Below are 17,252 nucleotides of genomic sequence, written 5' to 3'. Positions count from 1 at the left end.
AATATAAGACTTTAAGGTGCTAGGCTTGCAGTTCTTGACAAAACCACAAGCAAATTTGCCACTACATGTTCCACCATCAACCTCAAACGACCTCTTGCTCTCCCTTCCACTAGACAACACTTGACAACATTAGCAACTTTGACAACCTTAGCAACCTACTCCAATCTCGACATTCACACAATCACACCTCTCACTCACTAGCAAAGGTTAATGTCTAGGGGACTACTACCAAGCTAAAACGACTAAAACACCCTAAGCTAAGCAAAAAGTTGGGAGTCCCCATTTGCAATGGGGCGATGTGTGATAATGTCACACACTATGGTGGGGAATAATGTTTATTTTGGTTGTGATGGACATGTTTCCACCTCCAAAGGGGATTCTTTCTTTAAATAAGACTTGGCTCTAGATTTGGCAGAGGCGATGGACATATTGAAAGGTGGTTCAGATATAGAGGTGGAAAATGATAGAGTGGCCTGAATATTCTTTGGGGTTATTGGTATTCTTTCGTCATCATCCCCTTTTCACATGAATCTTTAAATGGAGATTTGTTGAATCGCCCTTCTTTTTCAAAGATGAAATCCTAATCAATAAATTCTTAGGTAGAATCATAAGTCTAGATGTCATTTCTAGATAAATAGATAACTCTTGGCCAAATAATGAGAAGCCTTCTCTTTGTATTCTCCTAAAAGGTTTCAATTTTCTCAATTTTCATTTGAGTACATAGAAAGAGATATTATTTGGAATCAAGGAGTGTGGCTCTATAGGAGATTTGTCTTGTTTTTAAGTCCTTGGCAACCTTTTTGACCTAGGTAGCAAGTTTGTATCTAAAGTAACCGGCTGGGTATGCTTCCACCATCTTTACTTGGTTAGGAAATTTGCAGAAAAGATTAAAATGCTTGTGCTAAAGATTGGTAATGTTGGTTGAAAATTTTATACACCTAGGGGATGTACAAAATTGTGGTTTCAGCCACAGCGTGTGAGTATGATACTCTCTTAATTAAGGGAAGGCCCCCCTATCTATAAACTATTCTTAAACTAAAAATGGATGAGACAACAGTTTTTTCTTCTTCCATAAAAAAAAACTATATCCTTTTCTCTTTAGAGGAAAGTGATAGCAATTGAAAATAACAACAACTTATAAAACAAAGTGAGAGAAAGGAAATGAAATTTCGTGAAAGCACAAAGACTTCCGTCACTTCCTTCGGGACGAGATAGCAATATCAAGCTCAAAGTCTTGAATATGTGAAATCCTATCTACCATTTTCTATATTAATGATAATAAGAACAAAGTATGGCAGCACAAAGTCTGAAATATCTTATTCTTCTCTACGTAAAACAACAAGAATAAGTGTGAGCTCAAAGTCTCCCAACTATTCTTATCACAAAATCTACTTCTACTTTCTCTCAGGAACAAGTGTAGACACAAAGTCCTACAACTTTTCTCAATAGAAAATCTACTCTAACAGATATTAATCTCCAATACTTGCAATGCAAAGTCTGCAAATCAAATTTGATTAAGCTCTTATAGAAACATTAGCAAGAAAGATAATATTGAACACAAGCTCAAGATATTTAGCACAAAGTCTCAATCCTTGAGCAATCTTCTTCTATTTCTTTTAACTTCAATTTACACATAAAAAGCACAAAGTCTTTCTTGCTGTAAATTTAGCAGAGTTTACTTGCTTGCTTTCAAAAGATAGATTTCACAAAAGACCCTCTCAAGTATTTATAGGAGAGGAGTCTTGAGAAAAAGGTGGGAGGATCTCAACTAACTAGAGAAATTCTCTCAACCACCATGACTTATTCAACTACTAAGACATTCAAAATTACAAGTCCTATTCTAAATTGACTTGTAATCAGCCAACTTGTAATTACAAAAATGCAAGTAATGACTTAGCTTGCAATTTACAAAATTGTTTTTACAAGTAAGCTTGTCAAAAAGGAAACTACAATACTGAAATTACAAATTTGAGACTACAACTAAGTGTTGAAAAACACTTATGTTACAACATGTTTGGACATGAACCCTTCAAACTTCTGGATGATCATTTGCAGTCCATCAAGATTCGGTTCGTGAGTATTCTTCGCAACAATCATGGTTTTCACAATAACATCGCTGCAACGAAGGATTGTAATGATGTTCTTCTCAAGAGAAGACTAGATTTCCCGCAGTAAGATTTGATATTTCACTAAAGCTTGAATCAATATGGCTGAAAATTGTTCATTCCTCCACTCATGGTGAATCTTCATCTATAGATCTGAGAGAACTTCTTCTTCTAGCAACAATTCTCCATTCTGATCCATAATATTACAAGAGGCTTTCTCACAATGAGAAACAACATCTTGCAAAGCTTCAATGTGTAATTTCATGGCATCATCAATATCCTCAACGAGTGACTTGAGAACAAGGACTTTGTTCTCCAAGAGTTCTTCAAATTCTAGACTCTGGAAGGAATGATGTCATGTTCTTGAAGTACATTTAACTTTTCTTGAGGCATCTTGTGCCAAACCATCAAATTGCCTTCAACTTTTCCAGGTTCTGTTTGAAAACATCAGAAGCCTGGTTTAATTTTTCTTCAATGGTCTCCAACTTGACCATCATTTGGAACACATCTTTCAACATTTGGGTACATAAATCATGAAGCTGATCTACCCAAGCATCCAGCGCTTGTACCTTTTGAGCAGCTCTTTCAACTCCTTGGACTGATTCTTTTACATTTGACGAAGTTGAAGGATTATCCCCTTCATTAGAAGACTAGGTGATCTTTTGAATTTCTAAAACAAGTTGCACATTTTTCTCTTCTAGCTTATCCTTCTTTGCTAGAAGTTCGTCATACCACTACACCAATGAGGCTATAGAATGTTGAGCATCATGTTTGACCACTTCATGTGTTTGTTTGCCCAACTCCACCCTTGTGACCCTGTAATCAGCAGCTTGCATCTCTTCCTGTGGCTTGTCTACAATTGGCTCAACAATTACAGCTACCTTCATTCTATTACTATCCACTGTTACCCTTGAAATCGTCTTAGCTCTTTTGGCAACCTTGGGTTTTGATTGCTTGAGATGTTGGAAATCAAAGATGTTAGGAGAAATTTCTTGCTTCTTTCTTTTAGGTGTAAAAGAACTAAGCCATGAAGGTAAAGCCATCAATTCTCCTTGAGCAACAGCTGAAAGTGAAGGAAAAACAGTTTCTGTTTGAATGACAGTTGTCATCCTGGGAGAAGTTACTATTTGAACAACAACTATAGACTGCTCAATAACCAAAGAACCTGATGACTGCATCATGAACTCATCAAAACTGGAAGCAGAAGTATCAATCTCTGACAAAGGGGCATACGCAAGATTATCCTCAAAGATATTCATCAAATTCTCTTGAGGATGATCAAGAGATGGCTCTGTTGCTGAAATCAGAATAACACTCTGAGGAGATTCACCCACTGAAATAGGAACAATATGAATAGTGGAAAAAGCATCCACATTCACATCAAGAGAAGACATAGGTAATTCTAAAGGAATCTGAGGGGGAACTTCATGAGGTGACTCCAAAATGGGTGACTCGGGAACATTATTTGATTGTAGTTCCTCCTCTGGATCTCCAACATCAATTACATGAATATGAAGATGAGGCTTTTCTTTCCCTCAAATTGTCATTTCTTCAGGAGGAAGTACCATTGCTCTGCTAACTCTCAACTTGATTCTTGTGCTTGAAGATGATGCACCTTCCTTGTCTATTTTGATTTCAGACTTGAGTCCGACAGGTCCTGTAGAATCATCTTCTTTTCCAATCTTGATCTTGATGGGTCTAACACCATTGCTCTTGAGCCAAGTATTGGTGTTAGCTAAGATAAACTGAAATCTGTCAAGAATGGAAGTACATTCCTTATGTGACCATTGAATTGATGGAAGTGGTGCTTCATCAACTCTCTTTTCAACATATTTAGGATCAAGTATCTCTCCATCATCAATCATTCCTTAAAAAATGTTCACCAAGTTTAGGTCAACAATCTACTCAAGAGTGAGTCTGCAATAATCCATCTTACGAACCTCCTTTTCTGTACGGAGATCAACCCAAATGTCTTCTATCTGATGCACATGTGTGAAGGACTTTTTGATCTTCTTCTTCATGCTTCGGTAATCAAAATCTACTCTTGGCTTGAATCTTTTGAGCTTTATTTCTTGCATTTCGATCTCCATGGCCTTGGCTATGGTGGATGTAATGAGAGAAAATGGCCAATTTTCAATGGGTTATTTGTAGAAATTCCCATTCCAACCTTATGCTTAATAGATTGATGTTCATGAACAGCCATGATCTGTCTTCCCAACTCCATAAGAATGATCTTATCAGTTGGATATCTAGGAAGCATATATGGCTGGTCGCTATAACATCCAACTCTCATGTAAGTGAAAGTTGGAAATTGAAGGAATAAGCAACCATATTCATTCACCTTCTCCCATGCGGTGTCTGACACCCTTCTGTTTTTCAATGTCTTGTCAAAAAGACACATATAATGACCAAAGAAGGCATCCTGGATCCTCCTGTAGTGCAATCTGTTGGGTCTCAAAGGCAGTTGGTCATAGTAATCTCATATAGGTATAAGCGAGTGATCACCCTTGGTAGAAAGACCAGGAAACTGTCTAAGTGATGCTGCTATATACACTAAATATGAGCTCATGTAGAACATCATAGTGGAAGGAACCGTTGCAAGTTGTTCACAAAGGGTATCACTGATTATTTCGCCCCAAGAGATGTGTTGAGTCTGCCTTATGAGCATGATGAACTTTTTTTCATCCATGGTTCAAAAACATTAGAATGTTCCAAACCCATCATCCTGTTGAGAAGAGTGATTGTGTGTCCGATTTCCCACTTGAAATCACTACTGTACAACTTTGCCCACCTTATAAAAGAAGCCCGTGGTTCATTGATCCATCTATTGATATGGCGTTTGCAATCTTTTTCTCTTGAAGCATAGTACTCAACTGCACTGTCTTTGGAGATCTCTATGTACACAGGTGTTGGTGGTATTCTGAAAACCTTCTCAATGGTGTCTGCATCAAGATGGATTATCACTTCCCCATCATCATTCTTGATAGTTCTTGTCTCTTTGTCAAAATGATTGGCACAAGCAAGAACGAACTCAGGTTCTAGGGCAGCCACTAGAAAGGAAGAAGCATGGTGAATGTGTCTGTCCAACAGGCGCTGCATATTGCTATCCTTGGGATCCTCCACCCGTTTAACAAACTCTGACATGTCAACATGCCCTATTTCTATATCTTTGATGTGCTCCATGGGAGTGGAAACTTGGGATGGAGAGATCTCATTTTGGTACTTATCATATTTATATTTCATCTTCTTTTGAGAGGAAGATGATGGTAAATCAGTCATTGAACAAGAGCCTGGGACGCTGCGACGAAGATCTAGAAGTGTCAAAGCAACATCAAGATCAACCGAATGAAACATATTTCTTCTTTTCAATGGGGAAAAACTCTATCCCTCTTGAGAGGAAAATGGTGAATAAGTAGGAACACTTGAAACTTGGCTTTTGGTCAATTTCGGATCTTGAGAGGTGTATTACAAATATGCAAGTAGGGTAGAACATATTTGCAATCGGGTTTTTAAAACCCGAATGCAAGTATACTTGTAATAAGAAAAATGGAAGGATGTGTGAAAAATGGAATTTTGACATGGAAAAGATAATGGGAATGGAATGTGTGAACAAGGGTAGTGAGTGTGGATGAAAATGGAAAGAATTTTGGATGATCATCTTCATTTTAACCTCAAGGGAATGGGAAAAACCTTCACTTGTAATCAGGTTTTTAAAACCCGAAATTGGAAAGACAAGCTTTTTACAACTTTGAAACTTGAAACTTTTGGCAAAAGATGATGAAGTCTTTTCAGCCAAAGGGGAAAAACTCACTTTTTCATCTTACTTGCAATCGAATTTAAAAAACCCGAATGCAAGTAAAGAGGGAAAAATGTGAAGGGAAAGACAATGCAATTCTCAAATTGCATTCAAGACTTGGATAGAAATGGGAAGATCTCTCTCAAACCCGAAATGAAACAAGAACAAAACAAACAACTATCATGATCAACAAGGTATTTTAAAACAACAAAAATAAAACAAAGACAAAACTGAAAACAAAACATACCTTGCTTGATCAAAATGCCCTCCAAAGAGATGGAATAAATTTGAAAGAAACAATCAGCTCCTTAAATAGAAGGCAAAACCAAAACGTTGAAACCCTTGCCATGTTTTTAACAAATTCGGATTTCAACAAAAATCACCAAAAATGGCATCCAAGGAGGAGGAGAAATGAGTCAAATCGCCTAGCCAAAACACGTGTTGAAGCAAGGAGAAGAAACGTTTAGGTTAATGAGACCAAAGCGCCTCCATACATGCTGCAAAAACGACCATGAAGGGGAAAAACGTGGCTCCAAAACTAGCAAAAACACCTTGCAAAAAGGGAACTACGTGGCACATAAACCAGCAAAAGAGGGATAAGAATCACCACACCTCCTTCATGAATGCATTCTTCCTCAAAAATTGGTTTGCATTTGCTCCAAAATTCGAACTCCTTGGAGAAAAACTAGGTCAGGTTCTTGGAAGAAGTCTACAAGTTTAAAATGCAAGCAAAAGACATGAAATTGGGTTTTCAAATCCCCTTTACAAGTTTTAATTTGCTTCACTTTTCAACTCATAAGGCAAAATCGGGTTTGTGAGAGAAAAGAACAAGAAGACATGTCAAAATAACTTGTAATAGGGAAATAAAATCCCCTTTACAAGTTTTAATGACTTAACTTAAAAAAAGAACTTGCCACAGGGAAATAAAATTCCCTTTACAAGTGACCAAAAATATTAAAACATGTAATAGGGAAATAAAATCCCTATTACATCTCAAAATCACTTAAGTAGGAACTTTTGAAAGAAATTACAAGGTCTTTTTAAACTTATAATTTTAAATTCACTTGTAATTCGTCCAAAAAGTTCCTACAACAACTTAAAAGACATAAAAAGCAAGGGGGAAATAAAAAGTAAGTTACAAGTGACAAGTTTTAAATAAAGTGCACTTGTAATTGTTTTAAAATTTCCCTACAACACTAAAACAAGAGAAAAATAAAACTTGCAATCAAAGGAAAATTTTCCACTTGCAGTCAGGAAGAAAAAACCCGAAATTAAAGAAAAACATAGCAAACAAACTCAGAATGCGATGAAATTTGAAACGTGTATTGAGGACGGACTGAGGATTAAGCTAGTCCAAGGGTGAAGCAAAATTTTGCCTCGAGAAGCGTGTCTTAGAGTAAAATTTTCATTTTTTAACAAAATTTTTAAAGGGGTTGTCTATTTTTGTGAATTCAAAAATACAAACAACAGATAAATTAGTCCAAGTCGAAGTTGATTTCAACAATTCTCAAGGAAGCAATTGTAAAATATGTGTCTTTATTGATCTTTCAAAATATGTCCTTTCATCCATTCAAATTCAATCCTCTCTTGGCTCATGTTTATAATTTATTGACTTTGAGGGTTTTCCCCTTAGAGGTTTTTATTGTAATCAGATTGGGGACAAGAAACTTTAATTGTCAGAGTTTGCAGAGATTTCTCAGAAAGTCGGAGTTTTTGGCTCGGATTAGAGTTTTCAGTTCTGGGAGATTGTGGTTTTCATATTTGGTTGCATTCATCCTTAGTGCTGGGCACTGGAGTCTTTTCAGAGTTAAAATGATCATTCTTTGCGGGGGGATTAATACCACTATCTTGGCGTGAGTTTATTGCAGGAGTTTGTGAGTTTTTTTACCTGTTTTACTAGCAGTTGTATTAAGCATGATACCAGTTTGGAAGCCATCATTAATTCTTGCTGGGCGAGTCAATATGATAGCTGGGTGAAAACCTTTCCTGGGCATTAATTTTTATCAATAAGGCGAATAATCATATGACCAGAATTTTTGGTGTTTGGGAAGCCTTTAGCAATTGATTTTCTTTCACTTCCTGTTGCTGGACTTTCAAGTGGATAGGAATTTTTAAATATTGACAAAAATCTGAGGTGATTTCATGAGAACATGTATGGACGCCATTGCTGGGCTTGTTAGGTGCAGGTTGTTGACTCCAGAATAAACCAATGGAGGTGTCCGATTCAATATTCACTTTCTAGCTTGGTGTGAAGGTTGAATCAGGTAGCTCGACCACAGTTTGAGCTGGTGTAGTATTTTGTTAGGCTTTATGTGTGCTGGACAGTCATTTCACAGTCTACATTTATTGCAACTCGACCCGAGTTTGAAAATAGGCCTTAACCTTCCAGCTTGCTAAATTTCTGTTTGGAGAGGTCATGGGAAGTTTGGAAGGCTCAGATTGGCTGGGCAATCAGTTTGTTTGCTACAGGAGACTATTGATGGAGTCGCTGAAATGTATGCATGCAAACTACAGCCTGTCAATGGCTGATTATAAGGTCAGGAAATTCACTGTATCAATGTGTTCATTCTGTTTTCAGATCAGCAAATGAAATATCTCTGTTATTATTCATTTGAGAACAGTATGCAATAAATGATAAAGGTTCTTTATATTGTTCCAAGTTACTTGTAAACTGTTATACATGGTTTATTTATGATTGTGTATCATATGCATAATTATCCCAAGACAAGTATATTTCATCTTGTAGTTGAAATAGAGCAGATCTCTTGTTCAAATTCATGAATGCAAAGTTATATGAGACCTTGCAAATCAAATGACAAGTAAATCTGCAACCTGAAAAACAATTCATGCAAATTTATATAAGGGTGCAAAAGTTTGGTCTCAATTAAGGGGGGATGGGCTCTTAAAATGTCATTAACAATGGGTTTATCTGTGGCATTCAGAAGCAGGTGTGTTTTTAGTGTGATAAAGAAAAGTTTTATTTGTGTAATGCCAAAAGCATATATGCCCCTCTTCTTACATGACGTAGGCCAATTTCTGCAAATGAGTGCAATGGGTGAGCATCATCTTTAAGATTGTTAGTAAGATTCCAACTCGGGGAGGGACAATCATTGTTGGTTATGAAGTTGCTAGAGATGTGTTATATATTTGTACCAGATAATAATAGTTTGTGAATCAGCTTTCACAGACACATGCATATTTTTCAAAATTTGTGCAAGCTTCATCCATCTAGACACAAAGCGTCCACAGCCTGGCATAGTTCTTGGGTATCAATCTTGGTGTATATTTTGTTGGCTATGAGAGGGAATCTGGCAGAATTTTAGGCACTAGAATTTCCTTACAAATTCTTGCTATCTTGGTTCAAGTTCTATGCTTCTAGTCACTTAAATTCTTTGGAGGGGATGTAGATAGAATTAATGTATCTATGAGCAGTAATGTAATTAATATTTTTTCTTGTGTTACGAGTGTGTTTACCTTAGTATGAGTTCTATAATGGAGAATTCTCCTTTTCTTTTTTCCATCTAGTAAAAAGTTAAGCTAGTGCTTCCCTATGCACGTTAGAACTGGCAGCAATAATATTAAGAAGTTTTATGTTTTACCTTTTTCATGTTATCTTTCATATCCTAAATGTCAACTGCATGTTAAATTGTGAAGATTTTTTTTTTGTTGAATCTGAGATTGGGTAAAATGGGAATTAAACTATTTGCTTTCTTAAATGCTGATTTATAAATTCATTTTCTTATATTTACAATTTAGTGTGCTATATTTTAAGCACTTACTCATGCTGTGAATCACTGTGTGTATCAGTGTCACTTCTTCAAAAGAGACAGGTAGCAGAAATTGGTCTCTCTGTTGTATCAGATTTTTCTTCTAGAAAGAAATGCCGAGAGAAAAGTTCTGAAAGAGAAATCAATGTATCTGCTGATGAAAGCAAAAAACCAGAAGTACCTTTATGCAATATGTCTGCTACAGATTACTGTGAACCATCATTAGCTTTAATTCAACAGCCCTCTTCAGAGTTCTCTGAAGAAAACAAGTTCTTCAAAAATCATTGCCTTTCAGTTTCAAAGGATTCCCTGAAAAGTGCATGGTTTGATTGCATTGAAGCAAAGAGAAAACAGCTCCCTATGAATCAAAACAGGCAAACAGTCCGTCAAAAAAAAAAGAATGAAAGTGAAGCTCGTCAGTGCACCTTATGGAGTTTTTTTCCAGTGAACTCAACAAAGGCATCAAAAGATAGCAGTTATATGATATGTGAAGAAGTATATAAATCAGAAACCGATCAAAATACACAAAGAGGAAACATTGTTTCTGAAACAGAAACCGCTGAAATGAAAGAACTAAATCTTCCCACAGATCAGAGTGGTATTCAACATTCCCAATATAATATGAACTGTAACCAAGATGGTGAAAAGGACAAGATTAGTGTCTCAAAGAGTGTGTGGGAAGAAGAAAAAACTGCACAGTATCTGGAACCAATTATATTAGGGGGGAAGGATAAGGTCAAAACTGCAGCTCTGGAATGGCAGAAGATTCAGAATCTGATGACTAGCAGTGTGCCTCTTTGCGAAGGCCATGGTGAGCCTTGTGTTGCTCGTGTTGTAAAGAAAGCAGGCCCAAACATTGGTCGTGGATTTTATGTGTGTGCCCGTGCTAAGGTTTGATATGATTTGTACTTGTTCATCTTCCTTCCTAATCCGGTGATCCATGTATCAATTTTCTGTAAAATTTTGTCCATTTTTGGTTGTGTGCATATTCTTCTTATTGTAAGTAATTTAACTGAACATGATCTGGAATGATAAATGCTTTTGGACATTCTCAACTTGAATTGTTTCAGTCAGTTCTGCATGTTTAGTTTCTTAAATGTATGGATGTTTTAATTTTAAAAATTACGAAGTACATTTGCCATTTGCAACTTTAAAGATTAGCTATGAGATGTTTTTACTAGTGGTTAACTTCACTGCACGTTTTTCACAAATAAACCCAATGCACATGCTTTTGGACTTATAACCACTTGAAATGTGTTCTTTTGGCTTTAGCGTCACTTTCTATGATAGAAATTTTCATCAGTTTTGGGGGTTATAACCACTTTTACTACTTTTTAAAAAGGCCTCTTTTTAGGATGGTTGGCCAAGAAAAAGCACCCTCTTTTGAGTTCTTTGCCACTCAAGTATTTTTCTCTAATTGGAAAAGTGCACACTTTGGGACCCGTTGCCACTTTTCAATGCCTTAGTCACCTTTTGACTCATTTTGGAAAATACACAAAAAGTGCACACCTGGGATGACTTAACCATGACAAACACACCAAAACTGTGTGCTTGGCACTTAGTAATTTCAATCCTAGCAAATGGCACCCCCTTTTTCTAGCTTAGTCAAATTTCCATTGCTTGGCAAAGTGTGCCCTAGGGTTTGTTTTACCACTTTGCTTTATACTCACTCGTAACTGCTTTTTTTATTTGAATCTTGGCATCTCAACTTCACCTTTGGGCATTGACTTAAAAGAAAATTACTACCCTCCTAGGATGACGGGCTTCATTTATTGCATATGGGAGCGATGAAGGAACAACATTTAAATTTAATAACTTCCTGCAATAGGCTGACAAGAGAATTTGTTAAATCATGTAAAAAGACCTCAATACAAATTTTTCATAGGGGTACGACAACTGTCTTTCTGTGTGGACCATTTAACATATGTGTCTCATATTGTTTTGAAGCAGATCTGTGTGTATCTATTGGGAGAATAAGTTAATCTATAACTAAATCAGCTAAGCAAAAGGATGTCATACCACAAAACACATCATGGGGAATGTAAAAGCATCATGACAGCACAAAAACAAAAATGCTCATTTACAAATGTGGTTTGGGGAATACATCTTGTTACATAAAACAATTTACAGGTTAAGTATTAATCCCTCCTAACTAGTTGAGAAACCAATTGTGGTAGCATGTAGCTTTGAAATCTGTGAGAATATATTTGTTGTGACCCAAAGTTCAAGACAACATGGGAATTCTTGCAAAGAAATCATAGATCAAAATCAATCATTGCTTTGTTGCTAACAACAAAGTCCTCAATATCGCTGTAATCCATACCTACCTACCAAAGATACTCTGGGAAAGCATGATGTTGTTTTATGTCTGTCTGAATGGTGATAACCTCTTGATTTGGCTCCCTATCACACTCTTGTAATACTTTATCTTTTGTGATGGCATTCTCTAGCATATAGGCTCATTGACAATTGTTGAATCTTTAAAAGTATATGTCTTGATTGATGAACATGGAAATTGTTGGATCTTAAGCTGAAACATCCTCAAATTGAAGATCATCTTTGCCATCTATTTGTGATTCACACTCAAGATTTTGAAAAAAACTTTAAGCTTTTGCATTGTGAGTTTCCATCTCAAAAGGCGATATTGACTGAGAAGCTTGACTGTACTAAATTTCTTTAGTCTTGTCATGAAGAGAAGAAGTGGCTTGACTCAATGTCTTTGCTTATGCAGTTAGGTACTTATTGCCCATTACTAGGATTTGGAATTAATCTCCCCTTATTTGTCTTTGGTGTTCGTGGAAATGTCATTAGCCTATTTAATTCTCGTAGGCTAATTTGAAGAATTAAATAAGGAAATAGTTTAATTAATAAATTAAGCTGCTTGAAGTTGTTGCAGGTGACTTAATTTAATTAAATTTCATAAAGTTGGGACTGGATTCAGTTGAAACTTAAGTGGGCTGGCCTGAAAATGGCAGCCTGTTCGATTTCCTTGGGGGCTGGCTAGTTATTAATAAAAATGATCAAATGGGAGGTATCTAAACTATTGCGCCTTCGATGATTGTTTGGAGCATTTGGCTGGAACAAAATAGGCAGATTTTGATAGAGATGGAGATGCCTTCTACTGAATTCATTCAAAAGCTGGAACACAATATTGTCAAAGTGCTGAATAGTGCTTTAAAGGAGAATCATGCTGGGAGTTTTTCAAAAAAGGACCATGATTTCTTAAAGGAATGGCAAGGTGTGGTAATTCCAAAGTCTGATATGCATCCAAGGAGCTCTCTCAATTCACATGTGTCCACCAGATGATTGGTGCCTCCCAGCAGACAGTTAAAGCTGAATTACGATGGGGCTTCCAAAGGGAATCTGGGGCCGCTGGCTTTGGTTGTTTGCTGTGAGATTCTGAGTGTGATCTGATATGAGTGTGTTCAGGTCATATGGGAATTAATACCAACAATATGGCGGAAATCACTGCATTAATTATAGGCCTTCAAGAATGTTTTAGTCTCTCTCAATTGGATGTGGATATCGAGGGTGACTCAATGATTGTCACCAAGGCGATTATCAAGCATGGCTCTATAAATTAGAAAATAGATAAGATGGTTAACAGAGCGTGGGAATTTCTTCAGAATATGGAGTTTTTGATTAAACACACTTATAGAGGTGATTTTGGTTGCGGACTTGTTGGCTAAATGTGGTTCTGATCCAAATGCCACCTTTCACATGAAGGATAGTTGTTCATGTTGGACGAGGTGGTTGCTTAGGAGAAGTTTGTGTTGTAGGTTTGCTGGTGGTATTTGCTCTATAGACGGTTACTTGGATTTATACATGTAATGTCTTTTCATTTATTAATCCCTGTTTGAAAGCACTTACCAAAAACAAAAACAAAAAATTATACTACACAAATCTTTGAAGACTTGCTTTAGACAAGTGTGCCCCTATAAGATTATTTTGAAACTTGAACTAGTACTTATAGGTGCATACACCTCTTCATTGGGTTATTGACTGCCCTTATGTGTGACTTCAAAACTAACCTTGAATATTCATTTTTCCTTTGTCAAGTGCACACTCAATAGGGAGATTTCAACCTTGATATTTGAAACTCCATCTCCTTCATTGAGGTGCATCCCTCTTCTTGCATTGGCTAATTTGTTTGAAAAAAATCTTTCTTTTGGTAAGGTGTGTCTCTTCAATCAGTAACGCACTCAACGTAGGGAAGCATTCTAACTTTGAAACTTATTGTTTTTGATTATCATCCATTCTTTTCCTTGGTGGACTTGCTTGAAGGCTCATACATGCTGACCTACAAAGATACAAAGAGGAACAACAAAACACAACATACACAAACAAGGCAAAACTTGAAATAATACTCTTTGAATTGATAGAAAGATGAGATTATAGCTTTGGAATTTGACACAATATAAAAGACTCATATGGGTACAATGCACATGTATTACCCTCTTGGATGACACTCCATTTATCAACACTTTCATGACCTATGTAAAAAAAAAAAGAAAAATTTGCTTCTTTACATGCATCATCCCTAGAAAATTACAAATGATCCAATCTTTCACTTATTTTTGTTGATAGTCCTCCATCTCTTTCCAAATTTCCTCTTCATGTTGCTTTTGTGCTGTCAACTCTTGTGCAGCAACTAACTATGGCTTATTCTTTTATTCATTTGATTCATCTATTTCTTGACCATCAAACTCACTTTACTATCTTCCAATATCAGGTCTAACTTTGCCTTAGAGTTGACTCCAATTTCAATATTCCCATCACATGTGCCTATTAATTCAACTTTTTCTACTTAATACATTCTTGTGTCTCTTGCTTTATCTCTTCCTTTGCTTTAATATTTTGTTGGCTTATCTCTAAGTACTAGAATTCATTCATTAAACCTTGTGGATCAAAGATACAATAGTGGTTATGCACTCTTCCTAGCAAAGTGGTTGTAAACAATGTTGCTTTTCATATTCTCATCATTATACCTTTTACTTGCCAATTTATTTCACACTTCTACATGGGAATCCATGCTTTCTTAATTCCATGGTAGTCAATTCACTTTCTTTAGTAAACCTTTGCTTACACTCCTTTATCAATCCATGCTACGTAATCACAATAGATTGCTTATTGAGGCACAAGGTCTTCCTCACCTTTTGCAAGATCTTGCAACACTTTTTAGTCTTTAGTTCAGCATTGTTCAAAGTTGGTTTAGTCACTTCTCCATTAGAAAATTTGAAAACCTAACTTCTTTCACACATTGTAATTTGTTGATCTGTGGACTCATCAACAATATTTGACAATCAAGCTTGCTTTGCATGGGCTTCCCAGAAATAGCGCCAAAATGTTGGCACATTCTACCACCTTTGAAGATTGCACTTGAGCTGAATGTGTAACATGATGACACTTAAGAATCCAAGCACAAATACACCAACACACCAATCATTAATATACGAAACCCCATTAATGATAGCTCACCCAAAGTGCATAAGGGATCCAAGCCCCCTTCTAGTTGCATGACTAGAGCCATTTCATAGTCACTAGGCCTTATGCACAAGCTCCCTTAATGGTGTCATTACACACATAAACACAAGGAGCTTCTTTAGTCATGTAGATCTACATTACTAGGTCAAGCCTCCCTTGTTTAAATGGACTCAATTCCCATTTGCACAAGAAGCAGGCATAGACAATTAACTTGCTCAGCTCTCTATCTCCCACAATTTATGCTATAATATTATGCTACGCTCAACATGTATACACAATCAACATACTACCAACTCCCTCAACAATGAGCCCAAAGTCTCAATTTATATGGCCACTCCCAAGCGACAAGTTTTTCCTCATATCACAAGTTTCTTTTGTCTTTAGGTGACACTCATCGTAGTCCATATCTATTAGTACATTACATCAACTTACAACTTTATATTAGATATCGTACATCCCCACTCATTATAATACATATGTATTCTAACCCACAGATCCTCCCCCTCTCCTCTTTATTGGTTACATATATCGATATACTTTTTATGTCAACACTTAAGCTCTTTCTTATTGCTTTGTAATATTGATTGAAATTGTAGTCTTGATTTATCTATTACTTTGATTCGACTCATGAGACTTCTGCATAAATTCTGACAGCATATTATACTGCCAAGAAAGACTAGAACTAGTTTCATCTATAGCTTCTTGTAATTTGTTCTAAAAAGGGATGTTAGAATGGAAGACATAAATAAATACATAGGAAAGAAGTTACCTCAAGAAGTTACCTTACAGTGGAATAGAATAGTTTAATGTGTTTTATATGAGCACGAATATTCCATTAATATTCACCTTGCGTGTCAGTTTTAATGTTTTATGTAACAAGTAATGTAATTATCTTGTTTTCTATTGTTAGGGGCCCGAGTCAAATCCAGAAACACGTTGCAAACACTTCGAGTGGTCTTCCATGAAGGGAAAGAGTAAAGGAAGATGATTTTTTATTGGGAAGTATACTTTTTTGGTGAACTTTTGGGTAGGTTCTCTTTTAGTTGATGAGAGAATATTTTGAATATTGAAGGTTTTAGAAACGATTTGAATGATGAGAATCATCAGATTATGTATCAAAGTCAAATCTGAACATGCTTCTTTTATACAAGGGACTCTCAACCTCCACACTTTTCTAGTTCTGTACTAAAGATTATTAAAAAATGTTGTAGAAAAATGAATAACACCATTTTTGGATATTTATCATGGATTATCTCTTATGCAGTCTCATTCTTCTGTAGTAAACATAAAAAGTTATCGGTAATTCTCATGAGATTAAATGCATATTTCAATGTTGCTCTTCCCTTATTCTACAGGGTTGTCTAGACTAAGTTTCTCCTGCGATTCTTGATCATGTGATGTTAAAGATAAGGACTGGAGCACATTTAGATTCTTAATTTCACTCTTTTAATCACTTCAAATTACGAGAACTAATATTACTTACATGGCAATAAGAAATTGGAAATTCCGACAATTCATCTCTTAACTACTCATCAAATCATTTTGCATTCTTAGCACGACTGACAGTGAACAAGATTTAGTAGCATGCATGGCTAGGTTCATGATAAGGACATTTCTGCATTGGCTGGAAATAAGCAGTGACTGCTTATTAACAAAAATGCCACATGGCTCCACAATTTGCTCTACCCTCTTTTTTTAAAGATTTTATTTCTATTTTTGTTTTCAAATTTTAAGTGCACAAATTAACATTAATATTATTAATACAAAGTTAAGATGTCTTTGTTTAAAAATAAGCAGCAAAGATAAATATTCATGGGGCCAGCTGCTTCACAAATAATTCCTAAAAATATTGAGCAGGGGCTGCTCAAAATAAGCTACTGTTAGGAATGAGGTCCCACATTTGTGGCCTCACCTAGAACTAGAGGTAGATTAAAAATCCTAGTGCTTTCATCTATAAAAAAAAGTAGATTAAATTAAAAAACTTGAATTAAATAAAATTAAACAAAATAAATGAAAACAAATAACTTAAATTATTAAATTAAATATCATAATAAAATTTAAGAATTAAAAGAATTAAATTAAATAACCTAAATCAAATTG

At 35.8% G+C, this 17,252-nt stretch overlaps 1 protein-coding gene across 2 annotated transcripts in view; it reads left to right on the top strand.

The window, feature by feature from the left end:
• Window positions 1–16,394, top strand: part of LOC131044998 (DNA-(apurinic or apyrimidinic site) endonuclease 2) — a 119,451-nt gene extending 103,057 nt beyond the window's left edge. For both annotated transcript variants that reach the window (XM_057978499.2, XM_057978505.2), the window contains 2 exons: window positions 9,709–10,559; window positions 16,063–16,394. In XM_057978499.2, the coding sequence (XP_057834482.1) occupies window positions 9,709–10,559; window positions 16,063–16,140 (929 nt within the window). In that variant the 3' untranslated portion in view covers window positions 16,141–16,394. The remainder of the gene's footprint in view (window positions 1–9,708; window positions 10,560–16,062) is intronic.
• The last annotated feature ends 858 nt before the right edge of the window (window positions 16,395–17,252 follow it).

This window comes from Cryptomeria japonica, chromosome 3 (genome assembly GCF_030272615.1).
Source record: "Cryptomeria japonica chromosome 3, Sugi_1.0, whole genome shotgun sequence".
In the NCBI taxonomy this organism is placed as follows: Eukaryota; Viridiplantae; Streptophyta; class Pinopsida; order Cupressales; family Cupressaceae; genus Cryptomeria; species Cryptomeria japonica.
Note: the sequence above shows the minus strand (reverse complement) of the source record. Positions and strands in the feature narration are given on the sequence as shown.